The sequence below is a fragment of the Oreochromis aureus genome, linkage group 10, assembly GCF_013358895.1.
Source record: "Oreochromis aureus strain Israel breed Guangdong linkage group 10, ZZ_aureus, whole genome shotgun sequence".
Lineage (NCBI taxonomy): Eukaryota > Metazoa > Chordata > Actinopteri > Cichliformes > Cichlidae > Oreochromis > Oreochromis aureus.
Genome location: NC_052951.1, coordinates 18,564,422 through 18,582,493, shown reverse-complemented (window position 1 = coordinate 18,582,493; position 18,072 = coordinate 18,564,422). Strand labels below are relative to the sequence as shown.

At 40.8% G+C, this 18,072-nt stretch overlaps 1 protein-coding gene across 2 annotated transcripts; it reads right to left on the bottom strand.

Moving 5' to 3' along the window:
- Positions 1-593: 593 nt before the first annotated feature.
- smg6 (SMG6 nonsense mediated mRNA decay factor) lies at positions 594-17,829 on the bottom strand. Of its 2 annotated transcripts, XM_039618355.1 has the most exons (19): positions 17,679-17,829; positions 13,160-15,536; positions 12,820-13,012; positions 12,329-12,439; positions 12,013-12,119; positions 11,529-11,607; positions 10,481-10,591; positions 9,981-10,196; positions 8,064-8,125; positions 6,859-7,004; positions 6,357-6,470; positions 5,003-5,177; positions 4,443-4,662; positions 4,087-4,266; positions 3,721-3,885; positions 3,485-3,629; positions 3,071-3,315; positions 2,874-2,955; positions 594-2,754 (listed from the first exon to the last, which is right to left on the bottom strand). In XM_039618355.1, exons 1-19 carry the CDS (start codon positions 17,767-17,769, stop codon positions 2,624-2,626), a joined length of 4,950 nt encoding a protein of 1,649 aa, XP_039474289.1. In that variant the 5' UTR covers positions 17,770-17,829; the 3' UTR covers positions 594-2,623. The 2 variants fall into 2 exon arrangements, with proteins under 2 accessions (XP_039474289.1, XP_039474290.1); XM_039618356.1 differs by lacking the exons at positions 12,013-12,119; positions 13,160-15,536; positions 17,679-17,829 and having other exon boundaries at positions 12,820-12,961.
- Between the last annotated feature and the right edge of the window lie 243 nt (positions 17,830-18,072).

Here is an 18,072-nt window from a genome sequence, read left to right as displayed (position 1 = left end):
CTACTTAAAAGTGCAGTAGCTGAATTTCCATTTACACCACAAATTTAAACTTATACCACATTAAGCCTAGAACTATGTAGACTGTCTTCTGGGGGTGTCTAAGGATTAGGGACATTACATCTTTTTTCCCCTCCTAGAGATTTCCAATTTATGTTGTTTATAATAACTGATTTACCTGACTCATCAGTTTGCCAATTTTCTTTTTAAAAGCAAAAATGTATCAACACACCCACAGGTCTTATATACATAACGGTTGTTGTTCCATCACTCCCACCTGTGTAATCTTCGGCTACCACACGAGGGCATACATGTGAAGCTTTTGGTATTCCATAGCTGGCTTTAAATGAGGACAAAGACCTCTAAATACAGACATTCTTCGAATCTCATGTATGAAGAAAAAAAAAAAAAAATCAATGATCTGCTTTGTTTGTTCAGTTTCAGGGTCCTGGCATTGTGCATATACTAGCAGATTTGAACAATGGAGGCACTGTTAGTCATTGCTAGGAGGATGTTACCTTGTCTGGTCATGACAGGCCAAGAAAAACATATTCTACATCCTGGTAGAATCTGCACGCCAATGAGGTGAAAACAAAGCCTTTAAAACATTTTTAATGATGGATGAAGGGAAAAAGTAATTTGAGTTAAGCTGCTTACAGCACTACATTTGCTCCAACACTAAAACACAGCAGCGCCCACTTAACACAACAGGCTGCACTTAATACTACAGCAACGCCAAAACAGAGGGTCTGAAAAAGACGAGTAAACCTGGCATACAGCTCATACAAATACATAAACGTCAATGAGCGATGGAAGACGGAAAGAAGTGCAATAACATTTTAAATCCAAAGATTTGAACTGGGATGAGTGAATGACGAATAAGTGTAGTTTCTGACATATACTGTGACACAAATACAAATCTAAAGCATCCAGACTGTCTTTTAAAGCTACGTATAGCAACAAAAAGCACAATACCAGTTTTTTTTTTGTTAAATGTCTGCTGCTTGATTTTCACGGTAATTTTGAAACCTATGTTTATGTATTTCAGCTACTAGAAAAGCGTGGTTGCAAACTGGAAGGCAAAGTCACACTGAAAATAAGAACACTAACTATACAAATAATGTAATGAGAGGAAAGCTACTGAAATTGTAAGCTGCTGCAGTGGTTTGAAGAAAATAGCACAAATAAATTCACAAGTCTATACTTGATAATAAAAATTCTGCAAAGTCTTTGCAAAGGACCAGAGCATGACACACAATGGGCCGGGTCAGCGAGCGTTTGTAATGCTGGGTTTCTTATTGTTTAAAGCCATATATGGGCCAAATGCCACTTAAATGAAATCCTATTTTCTAGAACTGAAAACCTAACACAGAACAAACAAATCCACCCTTCAAAGCAACGAAAATGACAATTTGGCAAAAAGGGTGATGGTTACTGAAGTCTGAGTTTTTATTTACTCCCCTTTTGTGCCAGGGAAACAAAGACATCATTATCAAAGCCCTTCCCATTATATTTGTATTAGCACAAATTCCATCATACAGATTTATGTGCATTTCAGAATAGTGTCTAATTTGTCTTCGACTACTCGAGTCGGTGCTGATGTTTGATCAATAAAATGATGCTCTCAGAATACTTCCATCCATTTTCACCCTGACTTAAATTAAAACTGGAGTTGCTTAATTAGCAGCTCTTTTTAGGAAAACTTTGCAGATGTTTATTATCGGAGCTAACAGCTTTTAAGAACAACATATTTTACAATAGCAATAAAAAAAAAAAAAAAAAAAAAAAAAAAAGTACAAACAACAGAAAACCAAACAATATCCGATGTTGCTGTTGACTTTAAAACAAAACAAAACAAAAAACAATGTTAGCGTCAGTCTGGAGGAATAACCCAAGATACCAAACAGGCATCAAGCATTTCCTGGGTTAGCAGGAAATGCCATATCTGCATGGGATTCTGTGGAAATGCTGAGTTTGCATGAAGGCTCCTGATAACCCCCCCCCCCACCTACAATCAGCTGCTTTTTTTTGACTGTATTGACACAGACCACCCAGCTGTGGCCATTTCCTCCTGCCATTCTTAGCTCTGCTGTTGAGGCTGAAGCTTTATCTAAGCCTGGGCCCTCAGAGAGGGGTACCAGTGCTATTTATGGCCTTCAGAGATGCTGTCTTTAATCAATTAAATGACCATAGACACTCTTCCCCCATTCTGGCTCATTCTATCATCAGATTCAAATTTTAACACTGCTTGCAGAGCATACGCTAAATAGGAGCAGAGGTTTGCGGCTGGACAGGGCAACCTACAAATCAATTCACTCCATTTTTCCCTCCTTCCTCCTTTCCACTCCAGCCTTTCTGAGACTTAAGTCTTTCCTGCCTCTCTCCAGGGAAGCTCTCTGATCTTAACACACACACACACACACACACTTTGTCACAAGGGGGAAAAGCTAATTGAAACCACTCTGCTCTCTCTACATTTGCTTGTTTTTCATAAGAAGTGGTTCTTTACTTTCTTTATCATTTCCTGTCCCCTGTTATCTTCCTCCGCTCAAGTGTGTCTTCTCTCTTGGCTGACTGACAAGCAGGCTTCAGCAGTTAGGTTCCTTGAATTTAGGCTTACTCTGGTTCAGCCCACTTTGGCCCAGCTGAGGAAAGAAGGGATGTCTCGCACAGGTACGTTACGGGTCAAAGCTTTGACACGGAGGTTACGGTCATCTGTGAGGAGTACCACTTCTCTCTGGAGCCTCACGGTGCCATCTGTTTTTGAAGCAGGAAGCCAGAGAGAAGTAAGAAATAAATACTTTTTAATGCATCTGCATGAATGTGAAGAAATATGAATGCACACATGGAGCAAATGGTAGGTTAATGCTACATACTTCTCTGATGAGGCATGAAATCTTTAGCCTTGTCTTTGCAGTAGTGAAGACAGCAGGACAGAATAACATCATCATTGTTACCCTGAAAAGGAAGAGACCATTCAGTCAGCAAATAACAGTAGATTTAAGAAGCCAACCTTTGCTTCTAAGTTAAAGAAACAGGCTTTAATTTGTATTTAATTAATCTGGGTTCCTACCTGTTGCCCAGACATATCCTCACTACGGAAGGCAATAGACTCCAGTTGATTTCCTCTGCTCGTTAGAGCTCTGAGGCACTGTTCTCTGGCTTCGAATCCTTTTTCTAAGAAAGCCACCGCCATCCGAGCCTTCTCCTGCACAGCCCTCACATGGGCCGCACTGGCACTATAGTTGCGCCCTCCTGACTCCACTCCTCCACCAAAACTGTCCTGGCCTTTAGCCAAGCCATCCAACTCTGTAATCACTGACGGAGAGAAAACAGACCATGTCATGAGCATACATAGGATTTCTACATGGAAACACTGATGTATGTGGGATCCTTATCTTTTATGCACCACTGAACTAAAAGCTAATCCTCCTCCACCTGCTTTTATTCATTTCCTCTTTTCTTTGTCTGTGTTTGTTATTCTTACCGATGAGTGGCACAACTATTATGTATGTTCCACACTGAAGGAGTTTCTTCAGCCCTGTCAAATGATCAATAAATCCATTTGTATCTGGAACCAGAAAGAGAGGCCTCACTTCAAGCTCCAACTGCCCGCCTGTCTGCAGCACCTCCTGGAACACACACACATTTATATTTTACATGACATTCAACTCTGCGACAACTTCAGACTCTACTATATTAGGACGTGAAAGCCTGTTTTACCTGTATTTTGTCCCTTCGCTTTTGTTGCTGTGCCAGTTTATTGGCGAGGACATGGCGTCGTGCCTTGAGCTGTCTGATGTCATTCTCGCTGTCTCCGGGCTCCTCAACTTCCTCTTCCTCTGATGCAGAGAGAGAAGACACTGCCTCGAGTATGACATCATCTCCCTGTTAAACAGATGCAGATGATAATGAGACATTTTCTACCTCCTGTTTCAACAGCCTCTGGAAATTTTAACTCCAGTGTTTACATAAATTTAATATAGGTAAAAGCGTGAAAGGCTATCAGGCTCTCAGAAGAAAAAGACCAGAGGGAGAGAGTGAAGAAGTGGAAGGATTATTGGAGGATGCGTAGGAGAAGAAAGTCACCTCTTTTTCTGTTAGAGAATCCTGCCTGCTTCTTGTATCTGTTGAGTGGTTAGGTGCAGGAGGAGTTGCCACAGAGACATATTTGCCTCCCTTGAAAGCCAACAAAGGCTCTTCCTGTCCACACAAAGCCTCCAAAAAGTACTTCAGCACAGTAACTCTCTTACAATCTGCTGCTATAGCCTGAGGAAAGAAGTTTGGGGTTTATGCACATGACAGAGAAGCAGATGATGAGCTTGAATACAAAGCCTGGCACTCTGTAGGTGACAGAAGACTAAACAGAGGAATATTCAATAAGTGAACTTAACTTAAGCGTTTAAGTTATGATGTAATGAAATACAGCTCGCCTTTCCACTAACCATGTCAGTGTGTCCGTCTGTGTAACATGGCTCCTGTGGTGCAGCCAGCAACGGTACAAAGCCAGCAAGCAGGCGGTCTTCCTTCAACTGAAGCAGCATAAGCTCCTCATCCCCCTCTCCTTCTTCACTATCGACTTTGTACAGGGGTACTTCGCCATGGTCCACGCGTGCCAGCAAGTTACACAGATCAGCCAGGCACTGCCAGACATTGGGGCTGCAACTTTAAAGAAAGGAGGAGAAAGGGAAAAAATAAAAATTGAATTCAAAAATTAAACAGTAAATTTAAAGAAACAGTAACTATTTGTGGTCCTAAAACTCACACTCACTGATCACTTTATTAGGTACATCAGGTATAGGCATAGTATACTACCTGGTCATTATCACACTGTGAAAAGTAACTAGATTGGTAGCCAGAAACATGACTTGGATGGCGATGTTCTGTTGTTGCTGGTGTATGAAAGTATTATTAGGTCATCTAAGTGATGTGTTTACAACTTGTTTCTGGTGCCACCAGGTGGAGAAAAAAAACAAAACAGTTTACTGCAGGTTAAAGTTCTCACTCTATACTGCATGGTGGTGGGTTCCACTGGTCTGGGTGTCCCAGCATCCAGTCAGACCAGACTTTGATGCTCGGCAGCATTTCTCTTAGGTCTAGTGGGAAGGCAGAGACTCTCACAAGACCCTCCATCTCCTCCGCTTTACCCTCCTCCTCTCCATCTGTCATTGGGACTGGTTCTGAAAGAGAGGTTTTTGAACTGAAGTCTTCAATATCACACAAACAAAAACAATTGAAATTAACACTATGGACAATTTCAGAAGTGGAAAAAAGTCCAAACATAAAATTTACAAAATGTTATCACAGCTGTAAAAATGAAGATGCATCTTCAATCAAGTGTAATGGTGCAATCCAAGTCCTACCAAAAGCAAACCACATCTCACTTTGCAGTCTTAAACTATGTAATGATTAATCAGTCTTTCCATTAAATTATTCTTTACACTATTCACAGAAGGTTAAAGAAAAGCTTAGGATTTATTTAGAGTTTTCCAAAAGCATTTATCAGCATAACTGAACTTGTTTTTTGTCTAAAGATAAGTTTGAATGCTTTTACCTGCCAATTCTATAGTAGGCATTAGCAGATATATTATAGTAGGTAACTGATCTGGTCAGTTAAGTAAGAGAGGGGGTTGTTAATCAGTTTCAGCTGCTTTGGTGGTCTTGAAATTAACAACAAGTGCACTAAAGGGGCAACAATGAGACAAGTCCCAAAAACAGGAATGGTTTTACATGTGGAGACTGACATGTTTCCCTCCTCATCTTTTCTGACTGTTTTACATCAGTTTTGCATTTAGCTGGTAACCGTCACTGCTGGATGCATGAGGCAATGCCTGGACCCTACAGATATTGCACAGTTAAGTCCAGCTTCTCCAAGGCGGTACTACATTATGCAGCCTTCCCAGGTTTGGTGTCTCCCAGCACAGTCTCAAGAAATTCTAGTAGACAGGCTGTTACTGTAGGAGAGCTGGACAGGGCTGTGGAAGGTCCTTAACTCATCAGCAGGACCAGTGTCTGCTCTTTTGTGCAAGGAAGAACAGGATGAGCACTACCAGAGCTACAAAATTACTTCAAGAAGGCCACTAGTGTGAAAGTTTCTGATTTTCTGGTCAGAGACAGACTTCACGGGGGTGGCCTGAGGTCCTGATTTCATCTAGTAGGCCCTGTGCTCACTGCCTGGCACTATGATGTTCAATTGGCATTTGCCACAGAATACCAGAATTGGCAGATCCACCACTAGCACCCTGTGCTTTTCACAGGTTCACCCTGAGCACATGTGACAGCCCTTACACTGGTGCAGTGGGTCCTGTGTTGATCAAAAATGCTGTTGATTAAAAGCTTGATGTGTAAAGCGTGCATACCTGCAGGAATTTCTTGAAGAAGTTCTGTGCAGCGCTGCACCAGCAGTGCAAACATACCGAGGCCCAGGGCAGTGCTCTGCTCTTGTAAAACAGATCGCACTTCTCCTTCTTCACCTGACAGATAGAATTTCAAACAGTAGTTTATTACTGCCTTGTATGAAACCACGGCTTGGGTCTACACATATTTGAGTTGGAAAAGAACTCCATGCTCAATTGCATAACAAAAGACCTGAAGTGAGAAGATTAGAATCAAAGTATGTTAAATAGAATCAGCCTGCAGTGGTCACTAAACTTAATCGTGTTCAAACATGCCAACATATTAATACACTGAGTCAAATTTTACAGCAAATAAAGTCCATATTAAAAGCTTCATGAAAACTATTTTTATCAGCCATTTCTGATAATACTGCAAATAAACCTCCAGTGTTACCACCACAAACAATTTGACATTTGAAAATGATGATTATCATTATCATCATCATTAGGTTGTGCACAATATTACCTTTGCTGTTGGCATTGTGTATGGCGAACATATTAATGGTGATGATCTGCAGCATGTGTGTACTTCCCAGCATGTGTGGACCGTGTTGGAGCAACGTCCTGAATTCCTGCAGAACACGGGTCGCCGCTCCAGGAAACGTTTCCATGCTATACAGATAAGACACACATTTCCAACGATATGTCACTGGCACAGAGGCAAACAGAAAAATACAGTTTTCAGTATGTAGTAGTCTCTGAGTCGACATGCTTTTGTAAGCTCACAGAGCTATTCAGTTGAAATAGAAACTTGGCTACATTAGGATGTACCACATCTGCTTGCTCACGTTAATACTTTATTTTAACCCTGTGCTGTTACAACACCCAACATTCTCCACACACCAAGTCACATTATTATATTGACCACTCTTTCCACTGTTATACTGACCCACTTTAATGTCATCCGACATCTGGACTGCTTGCCTTTCAAGACACTCCGTTTGTGTTTGATTTCTTGTATTTGAGACATTTTATTTAGTAGACACTTTACTATATTGTATTTATATTATGTATTTGACATTCTGGCTGCTATAACAGAGGAATTTCTCAATATCTGATCTAAATAAAGAATTTTATTTTATGCAGACACCTGAGGCGTTGAGTGTGAAAACATGTGAACTGATGTATTTCAGTAAAAATTGCTTTATAATGGCACACACAGCTCCGACTGTTTCAGCCTCTGCCAAAGGCAGCAGCTACATCCTGGTTCTCAAAACAGAAACCATTATAGCATAATGGGAATTATCCAATTTATTGCTCAGATCAAGAGAGCCATTAGCATTATTCCATAATAGTGCTCACCCGCTGATATAGTTTTATTTTTAGAAATCATCTGAATATACAGTTTTCATATTATTACGAAATAATGTTAAATCATGTAATTTGCTACAAAAACTACCTTTTTGTTTATTAAGAACTAATTAAAGTTAATGAGGCAGCAGGTAGAGTGCACTTAGTGCACTGCAGTCAATTTAGTTAATCTAGTATATTGTTGATTAATTTAGTTAATCTACAAAACACGCAGATTGATCTTCTGGTTAAAGCCTAGGCAACATTTTAGTCAAGCAAATTTTCTTTGGCTAGCCTCAACGCTATTTTTCATCATCATCATCCTTTTAAACACAGTCAGTCCATGAACTTGAGAGCTGAAAGACATGAGACATTACTCACCCCACTTTAGTGAAGAGCTTTCCATGAGCATGCAGGAAACTCAGAATGAATCTCTTATTGAGCTGTAGAAAAAAAAAAAAAAAAAAAAAAAAAAGGACAAGGCCAAAACAGAAAAGGGGGAAAGGATTACTAATGTTCATGCAACAGTTTTATTTAGCTACTAATCCACAAGTGCAACACATTGCAAGAAAACATGTTTTCATCCAGTGACGACGCACATTTTGAAATGACGTCAACATTTAAGTGCGCTTGGTATTTTGAACAATAGGGTTAGGAGAAAATGAGACTAAGAGACTGCAAAGAGGATACATATGCCTCTCTCAACAGTGTCCACTGACGAATAATGGACTGATTGTGTGGAGGAGGCCAAAAAAGAAAATAAAACTGGAACAGAAAAAGGCTGCTGCTCCTGCTTCTTCTGACGCTACAGCCGATATATCATAATATAAATGATACGGGAATGTAGTTGTGCAATAAATTATAACAGCATATTTTTCGCTGTGTAATATTAAATCGTAAATGAAATCAGAGCTTCATCATCCTTGCAGTTACAGGGAGTTTGTCAGTACCTACATCAGCTGACTAGGCAGAGTCAGCATAATAGCCCAGGTTTTACACTGTAAATAATGTAGAAAAAACAGATAGTGTCTTTCTTATCTTTTCTGTGTGCCACTGCATATACATTAGGGTTGGGCGATATGTAAAAGATTTACACCAGACAATCGTAAGTCCAATAATCGATGATGGGGAACATATTCGCGCATGCGCAGACTTTTTGATGGGCGGAGCAATGTAATCATGCACGGACTGATTTGCACGTTTACAACACAGAAGAAGTCCAAACATGGACAAACTAATTGCCAAAAAAAATATAGTCGCCAATTTGGGATTTCTTTGGCTTTAAACCGGATGACAGAGGTAAACCTAAGGATATAACTACAGCGGTGTGCCACTTGTGCAGACATATAGTGCGAGCAAAGGACTCAAACACGACTAACTTGCATGAGCATGTACATGTCCACCATCTGAATGTTTTTTTCTGAGCATAGGCTACTGCCTTTCTTTCTTTCTGTTATGAGTTTGAGTAAATGAATCACTGCATTTGGGCGCACTCTGAGGAGGGTGCAATTGTTCACAAATGAAAGAGGGTGCTGTTAAAACAGCGCTATTATTTTTTTTCCTATTGACTGCTTCTATTAGCTCCATCATTATTAGCAAACCTACTCATGGGCAAATAAATTAATAAATTGCCCTTGTAAAAATGACAGTCGATATATAAACTCTAATATAAATTATCTGAACCCAATGATTTATTAATTTGGGAAAAAAAGTGCTTGAAGTCCAGCTACTCGATACTGTTCCTGCAGCCAAAGACCGTACTGGAGCTGCTGCTGCTCTTCTACTTATGAGCTGCTCATAATATGCTTTCATAGACCTGGTTTAATCTACCGTACTCTCTCAGCTAGCACTGTGATAAATGATGAAATAGCAATATTCTGTCAATACCAATTTCAATTAATAAATAATGGTGCTTCACTGCGAGCAAAAAATGTAAATAAAAATAAAAACAGTAAAGAGGGTTAAAGACATTACTCAATGCAGGCAGGGAAATGAAAATGAAATGAAAATATGAGTCGACCGAATGACAGCCTAGGGGGAAAACGAAAAAATGATGACATAGGGAATAAATGAGCACCAAAACAAATTCATATAGACTGTATGAGAGGAAATAAATTAGAGGAAAAACTACATCGGATTACAAATAAAACTTTATTGGAGATCTCTGCAGACACGGTGTTATTTTTTTCAAGGAACCCAAAGTCTGGCTGCTGTGCAAATAAAAAAAAAAAAGGTATGCGGAGGAAAAACAGAGGTCTTTGAGCTGATATATATTAAGGAATAGACACAGAGACTTACGTCAGCAGCGCTGAGACTGCCCAGCTCTCCATCTTGTTCAGAATCTCTGCTGGACTCACTACCTCCTCTCTGAGAGGAAGGTGCTGCTGCCTGTCCACTGGGGCGAATCCAGATCTCCACACGTGCTCCTTCCTCCCTTCTTCCTCTTCCTCTCACTGCTGGACCCCTGGAGCCCCCTTCATGCTCCTGCTTCCTCCTTTGCTCAAGCTGCTCTGCCTACAAAAAAGATAAAAACAGTCTGTCAACAAAAAACACTTGCCGTGCCTAAAGTCCTCATTTTTCTCATAAAGCAATTTAATAAGCAAATTTATTGTAGGGTCTATTAGGCGGGGTGAGAAAACACCCTGTGGCAAGCACTGGCAATATAATTATGCATGAATCCCTACTGCCTAGACAGTTCTTCTCAAATTAAGCTCTTGAGATCTTACTTGATGTGATCTCAAGTGTTTTCTGTTATAGAAATCTGACAAAAGTTAATGTTCATGAAACGTGTATCTGACCTTACGCTTGGCTTCCTCAAAAAGACTCATCAGGCTCTCCTTTGCAGTCAGAATGGGATTGGAAGCTGCCAAGCTACGCATATAATAATACACAGCATCTAACTTCCGCTTCTGTAGGTTAGAAATGGAGAAGACATAAATAAGAAGAGGTAACACACACACGTTCAAAACACAGTTAAATTTTCCCATTTTCAGGGACATGCAAACAGACGTACAGTCACTAAAAGCCAAATCCAGTTACTTAATTCAGACTCTAAAATTTCTACCCTTAGGAGTCCTGAACCTAAGTACAGCAATGCATTTTCCATTATTAAGGTTCTGTGCTTTACAATTTGAAATACTACATTACAGCAGGTCTCATTTTCAACCCAAGGGCATCAAGACTGAGAGAACTCTGTGGGAGATACAGAAGTAGCCAAAAGTTTAGGGTTTCAGAAATTATCAAATACAGAGGCCTGCCTTCCAGTGAGTTTAGATTCAGCTGGTTGAATATGAAGGCATGTAACACCAAATGTATCAAATTTGATACATGAGGTTTTGAGACATCTACATCATCAGTATGATTTTATAACTCTAACCACCTTATATGTTTTTGTTTAATATAAACAGCTCCACTGGTTTCTTTTTCTACCTTGCAAACTGAAACCTTGTCTTTCTGCTTCAGATACTTACTGGGGGGTTGGACATTGGATAAATCCTCTAAGCGTTTAGTCATTAAGTTTTTTCCTTTGATCCTTGACAAGTAAAGATCAAGGCCTACATCATAGAGAACATTTTTGACTTGCTATGCAGTTATAAATGGGGCTTTCTTTCATTAATTCTTTTGAACCATTACAATTTGGACATTGTACTAAAAGGAATAACTCTCACACACTGTTCTTTCAATATTGCATCAACCTACAAGAGTTGCATCTGAACTTGAAACTTTCCTGTAGGATAAATTAGTTAGGATTAGGACCACTTCAAAATGAATGTGCCAAAGCACGGAGCTATAAGAACAAAAAAGTGATGTTTCTAAACACTTAACAGTTTGATCTGCATCACTTACTGTATAAACAGCCAGCAGAGCCAGCTGGTTGTACGGGCGTCCATTTTTGGGGGCAATCTGCTGGGCCTTCAGATACCAGCTGTGGAAAAGTAAACAAGTAGTCATGACACATCAATAAAGAGAAACATGGGTAAAAGGTTATCATGTCTTTAGCATATAATAACTGAAACATCTAAAGAAGTCAAGGTTTCAAAGTATAGTGACCAGTCCAGAACTGTAGGTGTGCTTATCTGGGAGAAACAATGGAAATGTTCAGCCATTTGCACTGCATGAAAACAGGTATAAAACGTCTGTACTGCTTAAAAAACGAAAAAGAAATGGTAGTTTTGACTCCTCATTCGTCAATTCAGGAGTTGTCAGATTTTTAAAATATCAGTCTACTCACTGTTTCAAACTCAAATTTGAATATCAAGACACATCCCACACTCTTGAATGTTTGTCAGAAATTTTACAATGCCAAGAGAAATCTCAAATTCAAGCCTACCTGCGAGCCTTGCCATAGTTGGCAGAGTCACTGGCTTGCTCCCGATAACGTGCTATGTCACCCTGACAAATCATACAGCGCTGAGCACTAATGAGTGCATACTTCACCTGAAAAAAATGTATTCACTACATAAAAAAAATTAAGAAATTGTCGCAGTAAGCGTTGTAACATGGAAATCGGGTGACTTTTCAAAGCTGCTTACTGGATTTTTTTCCATGTACAATGGAAACTCATTCACTACATTTTGAACATTTAGTATTCAGTACAACTTTGAACATGTTACAGAAACAAAAAGCTAAAAGGAATGGTTCCCTACCGTTTTGCGCAATGGACGAGCCCTGATAGCCATGCCATCCATATAATCCTCTAACTTAAATTGGTATACTGTCTGAAGCTTCTGAAGTAGCGCGTCAAAGAATAATTCGCCCTGTAAAACACAAAGAATAGAAAAAAATTATAAATATTAGAAGGACTTTCCCCCTTAATTATGAAATCAAACTCAACTCCCTACCCAAGGGTCCTATTCCTGCAAAGGAAGTTAAAGTTTAACAAGATTTATTATTTATTATTAATTTATTCTTCTCTGTTAAAAGTACATGAATTACTTCTCTAAAATGGATTTGGAAACAAATTTGTCCCTGATTTAGGCAACAAATACAATGTGTGTCATCTAGTGATACACAGACTAATTTGGGGGTTTGAATGAACCCATAATCTAAACCATACAGGCAGAAAAGTGCCCAAGTGATTGTTAGATATGTTTCTTGGAAAACCTTTTCCTATCTAAATTTCCTCCACGTTCCTTACCTCATCAAGCAGTGTAAGGAGCTTGTTTCTGATATGAGGGGCATTGTCATAGGTGGGCTCTTTGAGTAGCTGCCGGAAGCGCTCTATGACCTGGTAAAAGACATTCTTCCACAAAGCCTGATCCACGTTCTGGGAGTCTGAGAACTCGATGTCTGTCAGGATGACCTGCTCATATATCCCCAGAAGGTCCACTCTTTAAAATGGGAGGAAACAACATGATAATGCTTTTTCAACTAGATTATTGGCTCACTTGTCACCGAGACAAAAAACCGGCATTAGGACAACAAACCACAAAAACACAAACACAGAAAAATGTCTAGCTTTGTCCCTGAATGCTCACCTGAGCTGGGCCATGCGATCCAGTCCATCAGCACTCACTCTATCCCGGGAGAGCAGATTACTGAGCTGAAGCTCCTGTGCATCTGCAGCCCTCAGCAGTCTTCCCAGCTCCCCTCTGGTGTGTTGCTCTGCCTCTTCAAATGTTACACTGCCTCCTGCACCTGGGAGGGAATAACCTGATCCCCTGTAATTACTGCAGAACTGACCCACACCAGGGCTTGGATACATGCTATTAGTGTGAGCCATTTGGTAGGGTCCCATATGATAAGGAAATGGATAGCGCTGGTTGGTGTTAGGATTATGTGGGCCGCTGGTGGGCACAGGGTAGCAATATGGGTTATCCGAGTTTTGGAATTTGTAGTAGGCCATGGCAGAAGCCTGCTGGGATCGAAAGCGCTCACCCTGCGTGACTGGAGGGCTCCCTGCTACCTCATCATCTGTGTCCAGAAAATGAAGCTGTCCATATCCTGTACCTGTCTGAAGATATACAGACTGCTGAAGAGATGAATGCTGTGAGGACCGATTGCTGGTAAGAGCAGGTTTTTGGTCTGGGTTATTTGGATCCCAGAGTCGCCTTGCTCCTCCTCCTCGACCTCCTCTACTCCTGCCAGCTGCCCCACCTCTACTTCCACCAAAAAGAAGTCTTTGCCCCACTTCAGGTGAATTAGAGATATCTGTACGGGCTGGAAGTACCAGGATGCCCCCTCCTCGGCCACGAGGAACGGGGCCTTCCTTGCGATGTTGTGCATCTCCACTATGTGACGAGGTGTCCGACTGTTTTTCCAGAGAGACCCTGAGGATTCCCCGACCTCCACCTTTGTTTCCCTTTGGTCTGTTTCGTTCACCTCTCTGTCTCTCTCTACTTAACTGGCCCTCACCACCTCTTCTCTTCCTCCTCCTATCATCTGCTCTGTCACTCATCTCACTTCCTTCCAGTGATTCTGTAGAGGATTCCTCATTTGTTGTCCAACTTTTTAAATGTTGCCTTTGTCTTTCTCCACCAACAATAGTCCCCTTTTTATTGTTGTCTCTAGAATGTGACCACTTTGTACTCTCCACATCCTTTCCTAGTCCAGGATAATCTAGGCTGGTCACACTGCTCGCTGAGCTACTGCTGTAAGTTCGATTACGTGAGCGCCGAATATCTGATTTGGAATAGCGTTTTGAGGTTGGTGTTGCGACATTTGCATTGGATCGATTTCTGTTTACGTTTTTTTCTGTCTTGGCATCTCTCTCAGCATCTCTGGATCTGCTGTTGTTGGTTTCACCACTTCGGTTTTCTCTGCGGTTCTCTCTTCCTTTACTTTGGTGTGTTTGCTTTGCTTTATCCATTTTCTCGATGTCTGCTTCTACAGCTCTCTTGTCTTTTTCCCTTTCAGTATTCCTTTGATTATTCTTACCCTGATCACCTGCTTCATCTTCTTTTCTGGAGTCCTGAGTCTTTTCCACGCCTCTCCTCCTTCGGTTTCCCCTTTCTCTCTTCTTCTCTGACTTTTCTTCCTCATCTTTGGTTCCTGACCCTTGACCTCGCCTTTTCTTGTCAGTTGGTTCCCTTCCCTTGCAACTTAGATCTCCAGCATCTTGACTTGTACATTCAACTTTATCCTTTTCTTGTATGTTGAGATTTTCAACTTTGCTAGTAATTTTCTCCACTGAAGCATCGACGGGTATTTCAGGCGTTTCCACGTCTTGGCTTCCTTGCTTTCTACTTGCCTCACTGGAAGTAGACACCTTTGCACTCTCTTGTGTGCCTTTTCCTCCTTTATCTTTTCCACCCTGCTTCTGTATAGAGGTTTTTGTGTCCAATCCACTTTCCCTTGTACTTTGCTGAGATTCTGGCTCGGGTTTTCGCTCTTGCTTTCTAGGAGGAGGCTTATCCTGTTCTCTTCCAGCCCCACTGTCCTTCCCTTGAATGTTTCTTCTACTCCCAGGTTGATAAAATTCTCTGTCTGGTTTTCGGGTTTTCTTTGCTGGCTTAGCTGCTCCTACAGGTTCTTGATGTTCATTTTCCTTTTCAACAAGCAATTTTTCATCATTTGCATCTGATTTATTCTGCGCATGTCTCCCTTTTCTGCAGTTCTGACTGTTACCACCATCGCCTCTCATCCTGTCTTCATCCCTTTTATTGGTACCTGTCCCACTGTCTGTCCACCCTTGTCTCTCCAAAGGTGTCTCCCCAGACTCAGCCTTTTTTTCACTCTGGGATGGCTGATCATGCTCATGTGATTCAGCAGCTAGGGGCTCACTTTGACCAGTTTCTCCCTCACTGTCATGGTGACGTCGTCCATGTCCAGGAACTGGCTGGTAGCGTTGCAGATCAGGACGCTTTCCTTCACGCCTTCTGTGCTGCTTGTGTATGTGATGCTCCTGTTGTTCCTCTGCAGAAAGAACAAATTAAGTTTATATTTAATGGACTGTAATCCACTGTAATGGTAACAATCCAAAGAAGCATTTAAGTCCTACCAAACCCAGAGCTAATGTAGTGTGTGACATTATAAAAGATGCCAAACTAATGGGTCAGTACACCATAAACGTGAGGAAGGTCTCTCTGGTTTTTTAGTCCAGTCCGCCCAGTATGCAAAGTACTACTTGTTATCAGATACATCAACTCCGATATGAACTTTTACAAGTTTCTTTGTCAGCTAATTTTTAACCACAAAGTTTAACTTACAGGCTGATCCAAGGACTATTAAATCAAGTGCAGTTGGCCATGTTAGTCCCATCATCCTCTTACTATCATTTAGCAACTCTCCATCCTGAAATATGGTGGTTTTTAGAGCTTGCTTATATTGGCCATGTTAATTGTTTTAAAGCATGCAAACTTCTTTTCTACATCCTGTATACCAACTCACTTGAGGCATCAGTTACCCAGGCCAAAAGACTGATCAGCGACCAACTGGCAACCTCCAGTCGTATTTTCCTGACTGGTTTTCAAACAGGATCCTGGAAGCTGCTGGACCAAAAACCTCACTGTGGCTGCTCAGGTATCTAGCACACTGCCATTAGCTTGTCTCAAAGTTTTATTTTCACCTTTTGAAAAATACTGGTTGCAGAGTTAAGACACAAGTTTTACTTTATTTTGTCCCTACTGCTTGGTGAATACTTTGTGTTTGCAGACAAGCTGGCATTTTCAATGCAAACTACTGGTGACCGCAGCAAACTGCAAGCAAATAAAGCAATCCCCAGGAGTTCTTTCGTGAAGCATCTTATACATTTTCATGACTAATTTCAAGCCACTTCCAGCAACCACTCAGGAATACACTTCTCCCCCCACAAACAACGGCTGCCACATGGTCGCTGACCAGCTTGTTTCAGAGAGGATATATGTTATCCTAAAACTAACTAAATTTCCACTGAAAACGAAACAAACCTTTTTACCAAGAAGCCTTTAATGCAAACTTCTCCCACTAGCTCTATAACCATAAACTGACCTCAAACTCTCTCTATTCCTGCCTGTTCTAGTTAATATTTCACTTTTAACAGGAAACCATTATCAGTTAAAGGGTTTTTTTCTATCAACATATTGTAAAAGCACTGATACGTTTAGTTTTGAGGTTTCTTTTTTTGTTTGTCTGTTTGTTTAGTGATGCACCACTTGTTAAATTCTGCGCAGATAAAACATTTAAGAAACAATTTATCCACTTTTTTGTTAGTTTATTTATAGTTATTGATAGAGTAGCGACCTGTCAAGAGTGTACCCCGTCTCTCGCCCTGTGACAGCCAAGATGGGCTCCAGCCCAACCGCAACACTGAACTTGATAAGCGGAAACAAATAGATGGATGTCTATTTTGTTTTTCTGCATACTGTACGTGCTTTTTCCTCGGGAATTAACTACACTTTTATTATGTCAAAAATAATTAAACGTCGCTTAGATTTTCAACATTTAAACGGCACAAAATAAAGTAAATGCTGTCTTCTTGCTAACAGGCTGATGTCGGCCGATATCATGGTGATCATGTAAGTTTCACACACAGCCACCTGCTCATAGCGTTTATCAAACAGAAACCGCCTTGCTGGAATGAGCGGAAATGACCAGGTACAGATAAATCCACAAAACTTCCCACAAACTAAGAAACCCGCATCACCCTTTTGACGTCTTTCTTAATAGCTGCAACGTGCAAGTTTAAAGTTAACGATTAGAAGAGTAACGTTAACTAACGTTTAACTTAACCACAACGGGAGTCTAGCATTCTCGTTTAAAAATTTAAAAAAAAAAACGCGTAGTGTACTTTAAATGCAGACATTACGCGTAAGAAAGAGCTGATTAAATGTTTAAAGTAGAAATACTAAATCGTGACAAGACTATGACGAGCGTTTTGTAGAGGGGGGCGTTTAAAACAGGCAGCGCGGGACTATGGAGTGGACAGGCACACGGCTAGCTAGCTAACAACATTAGCTAGATCCAAACTTGGTAACTCCCGTCGGTCACTTTCAGATAACTTGGGATACTTTTTCGCTTGAATTTCAAGACTCTTTTAGCAATTTGTTCTTCACATGTATCCGATTAACTTCTTCTCACCTTTCTGACACTCAGTAACGCTGACTGAATTCGACGCTTCAGCTCGGAGTTCCGCAGCTGAGATTCGCACTCTATCCAGTTCCGCCGCCATCTTTGCTTTCACTCTAACAAACACAACAAATACGGTGGCCCCGCTGGTTCAAATATCTTAACCGGGTGACGTTGCAGCCAGCAGTACGGTTCCTTCACAGTGACATCAACCCGTGCATATTTTTAATCCTGCAATGAAATGAATAACAAAATTTTGAATATTTTTAATGGAGGATGAACTTTGTTCATTTGGGGGGTTTTTTAGCCTTTAAATCTACTGTGTCTTTAAATTTACAGGCTGTATTGCAGCAGAAGTATGCACACACACACACACACACACACACACACACACACGCATATATAC

Bases quoted from the DNA above. Each gene is read 5' to 3' on its own strand.
- smg6 (XM_039618355.1), bottom strand. From the start codon at position 17,769: ATGGCGGCGGAACTGGATAGAGTGCGAATCTCAGCTGCGGAACTCCGA. The intron at 15,537-17,678 runs GTGAGAAGAAGT...TTCTTTCTGCAG, and splicing joins CGTTACTGAGTGTCAGAAAG to AGGAACAACAGGAGCATCAC. The intron at 12,120-12,328 runs GTAGGGAACCAT...CATTTTTTTCAG, and splicing joins CTCGTCCATTGCGCAAAACG to GTGAAGTATGCACTCATTAG.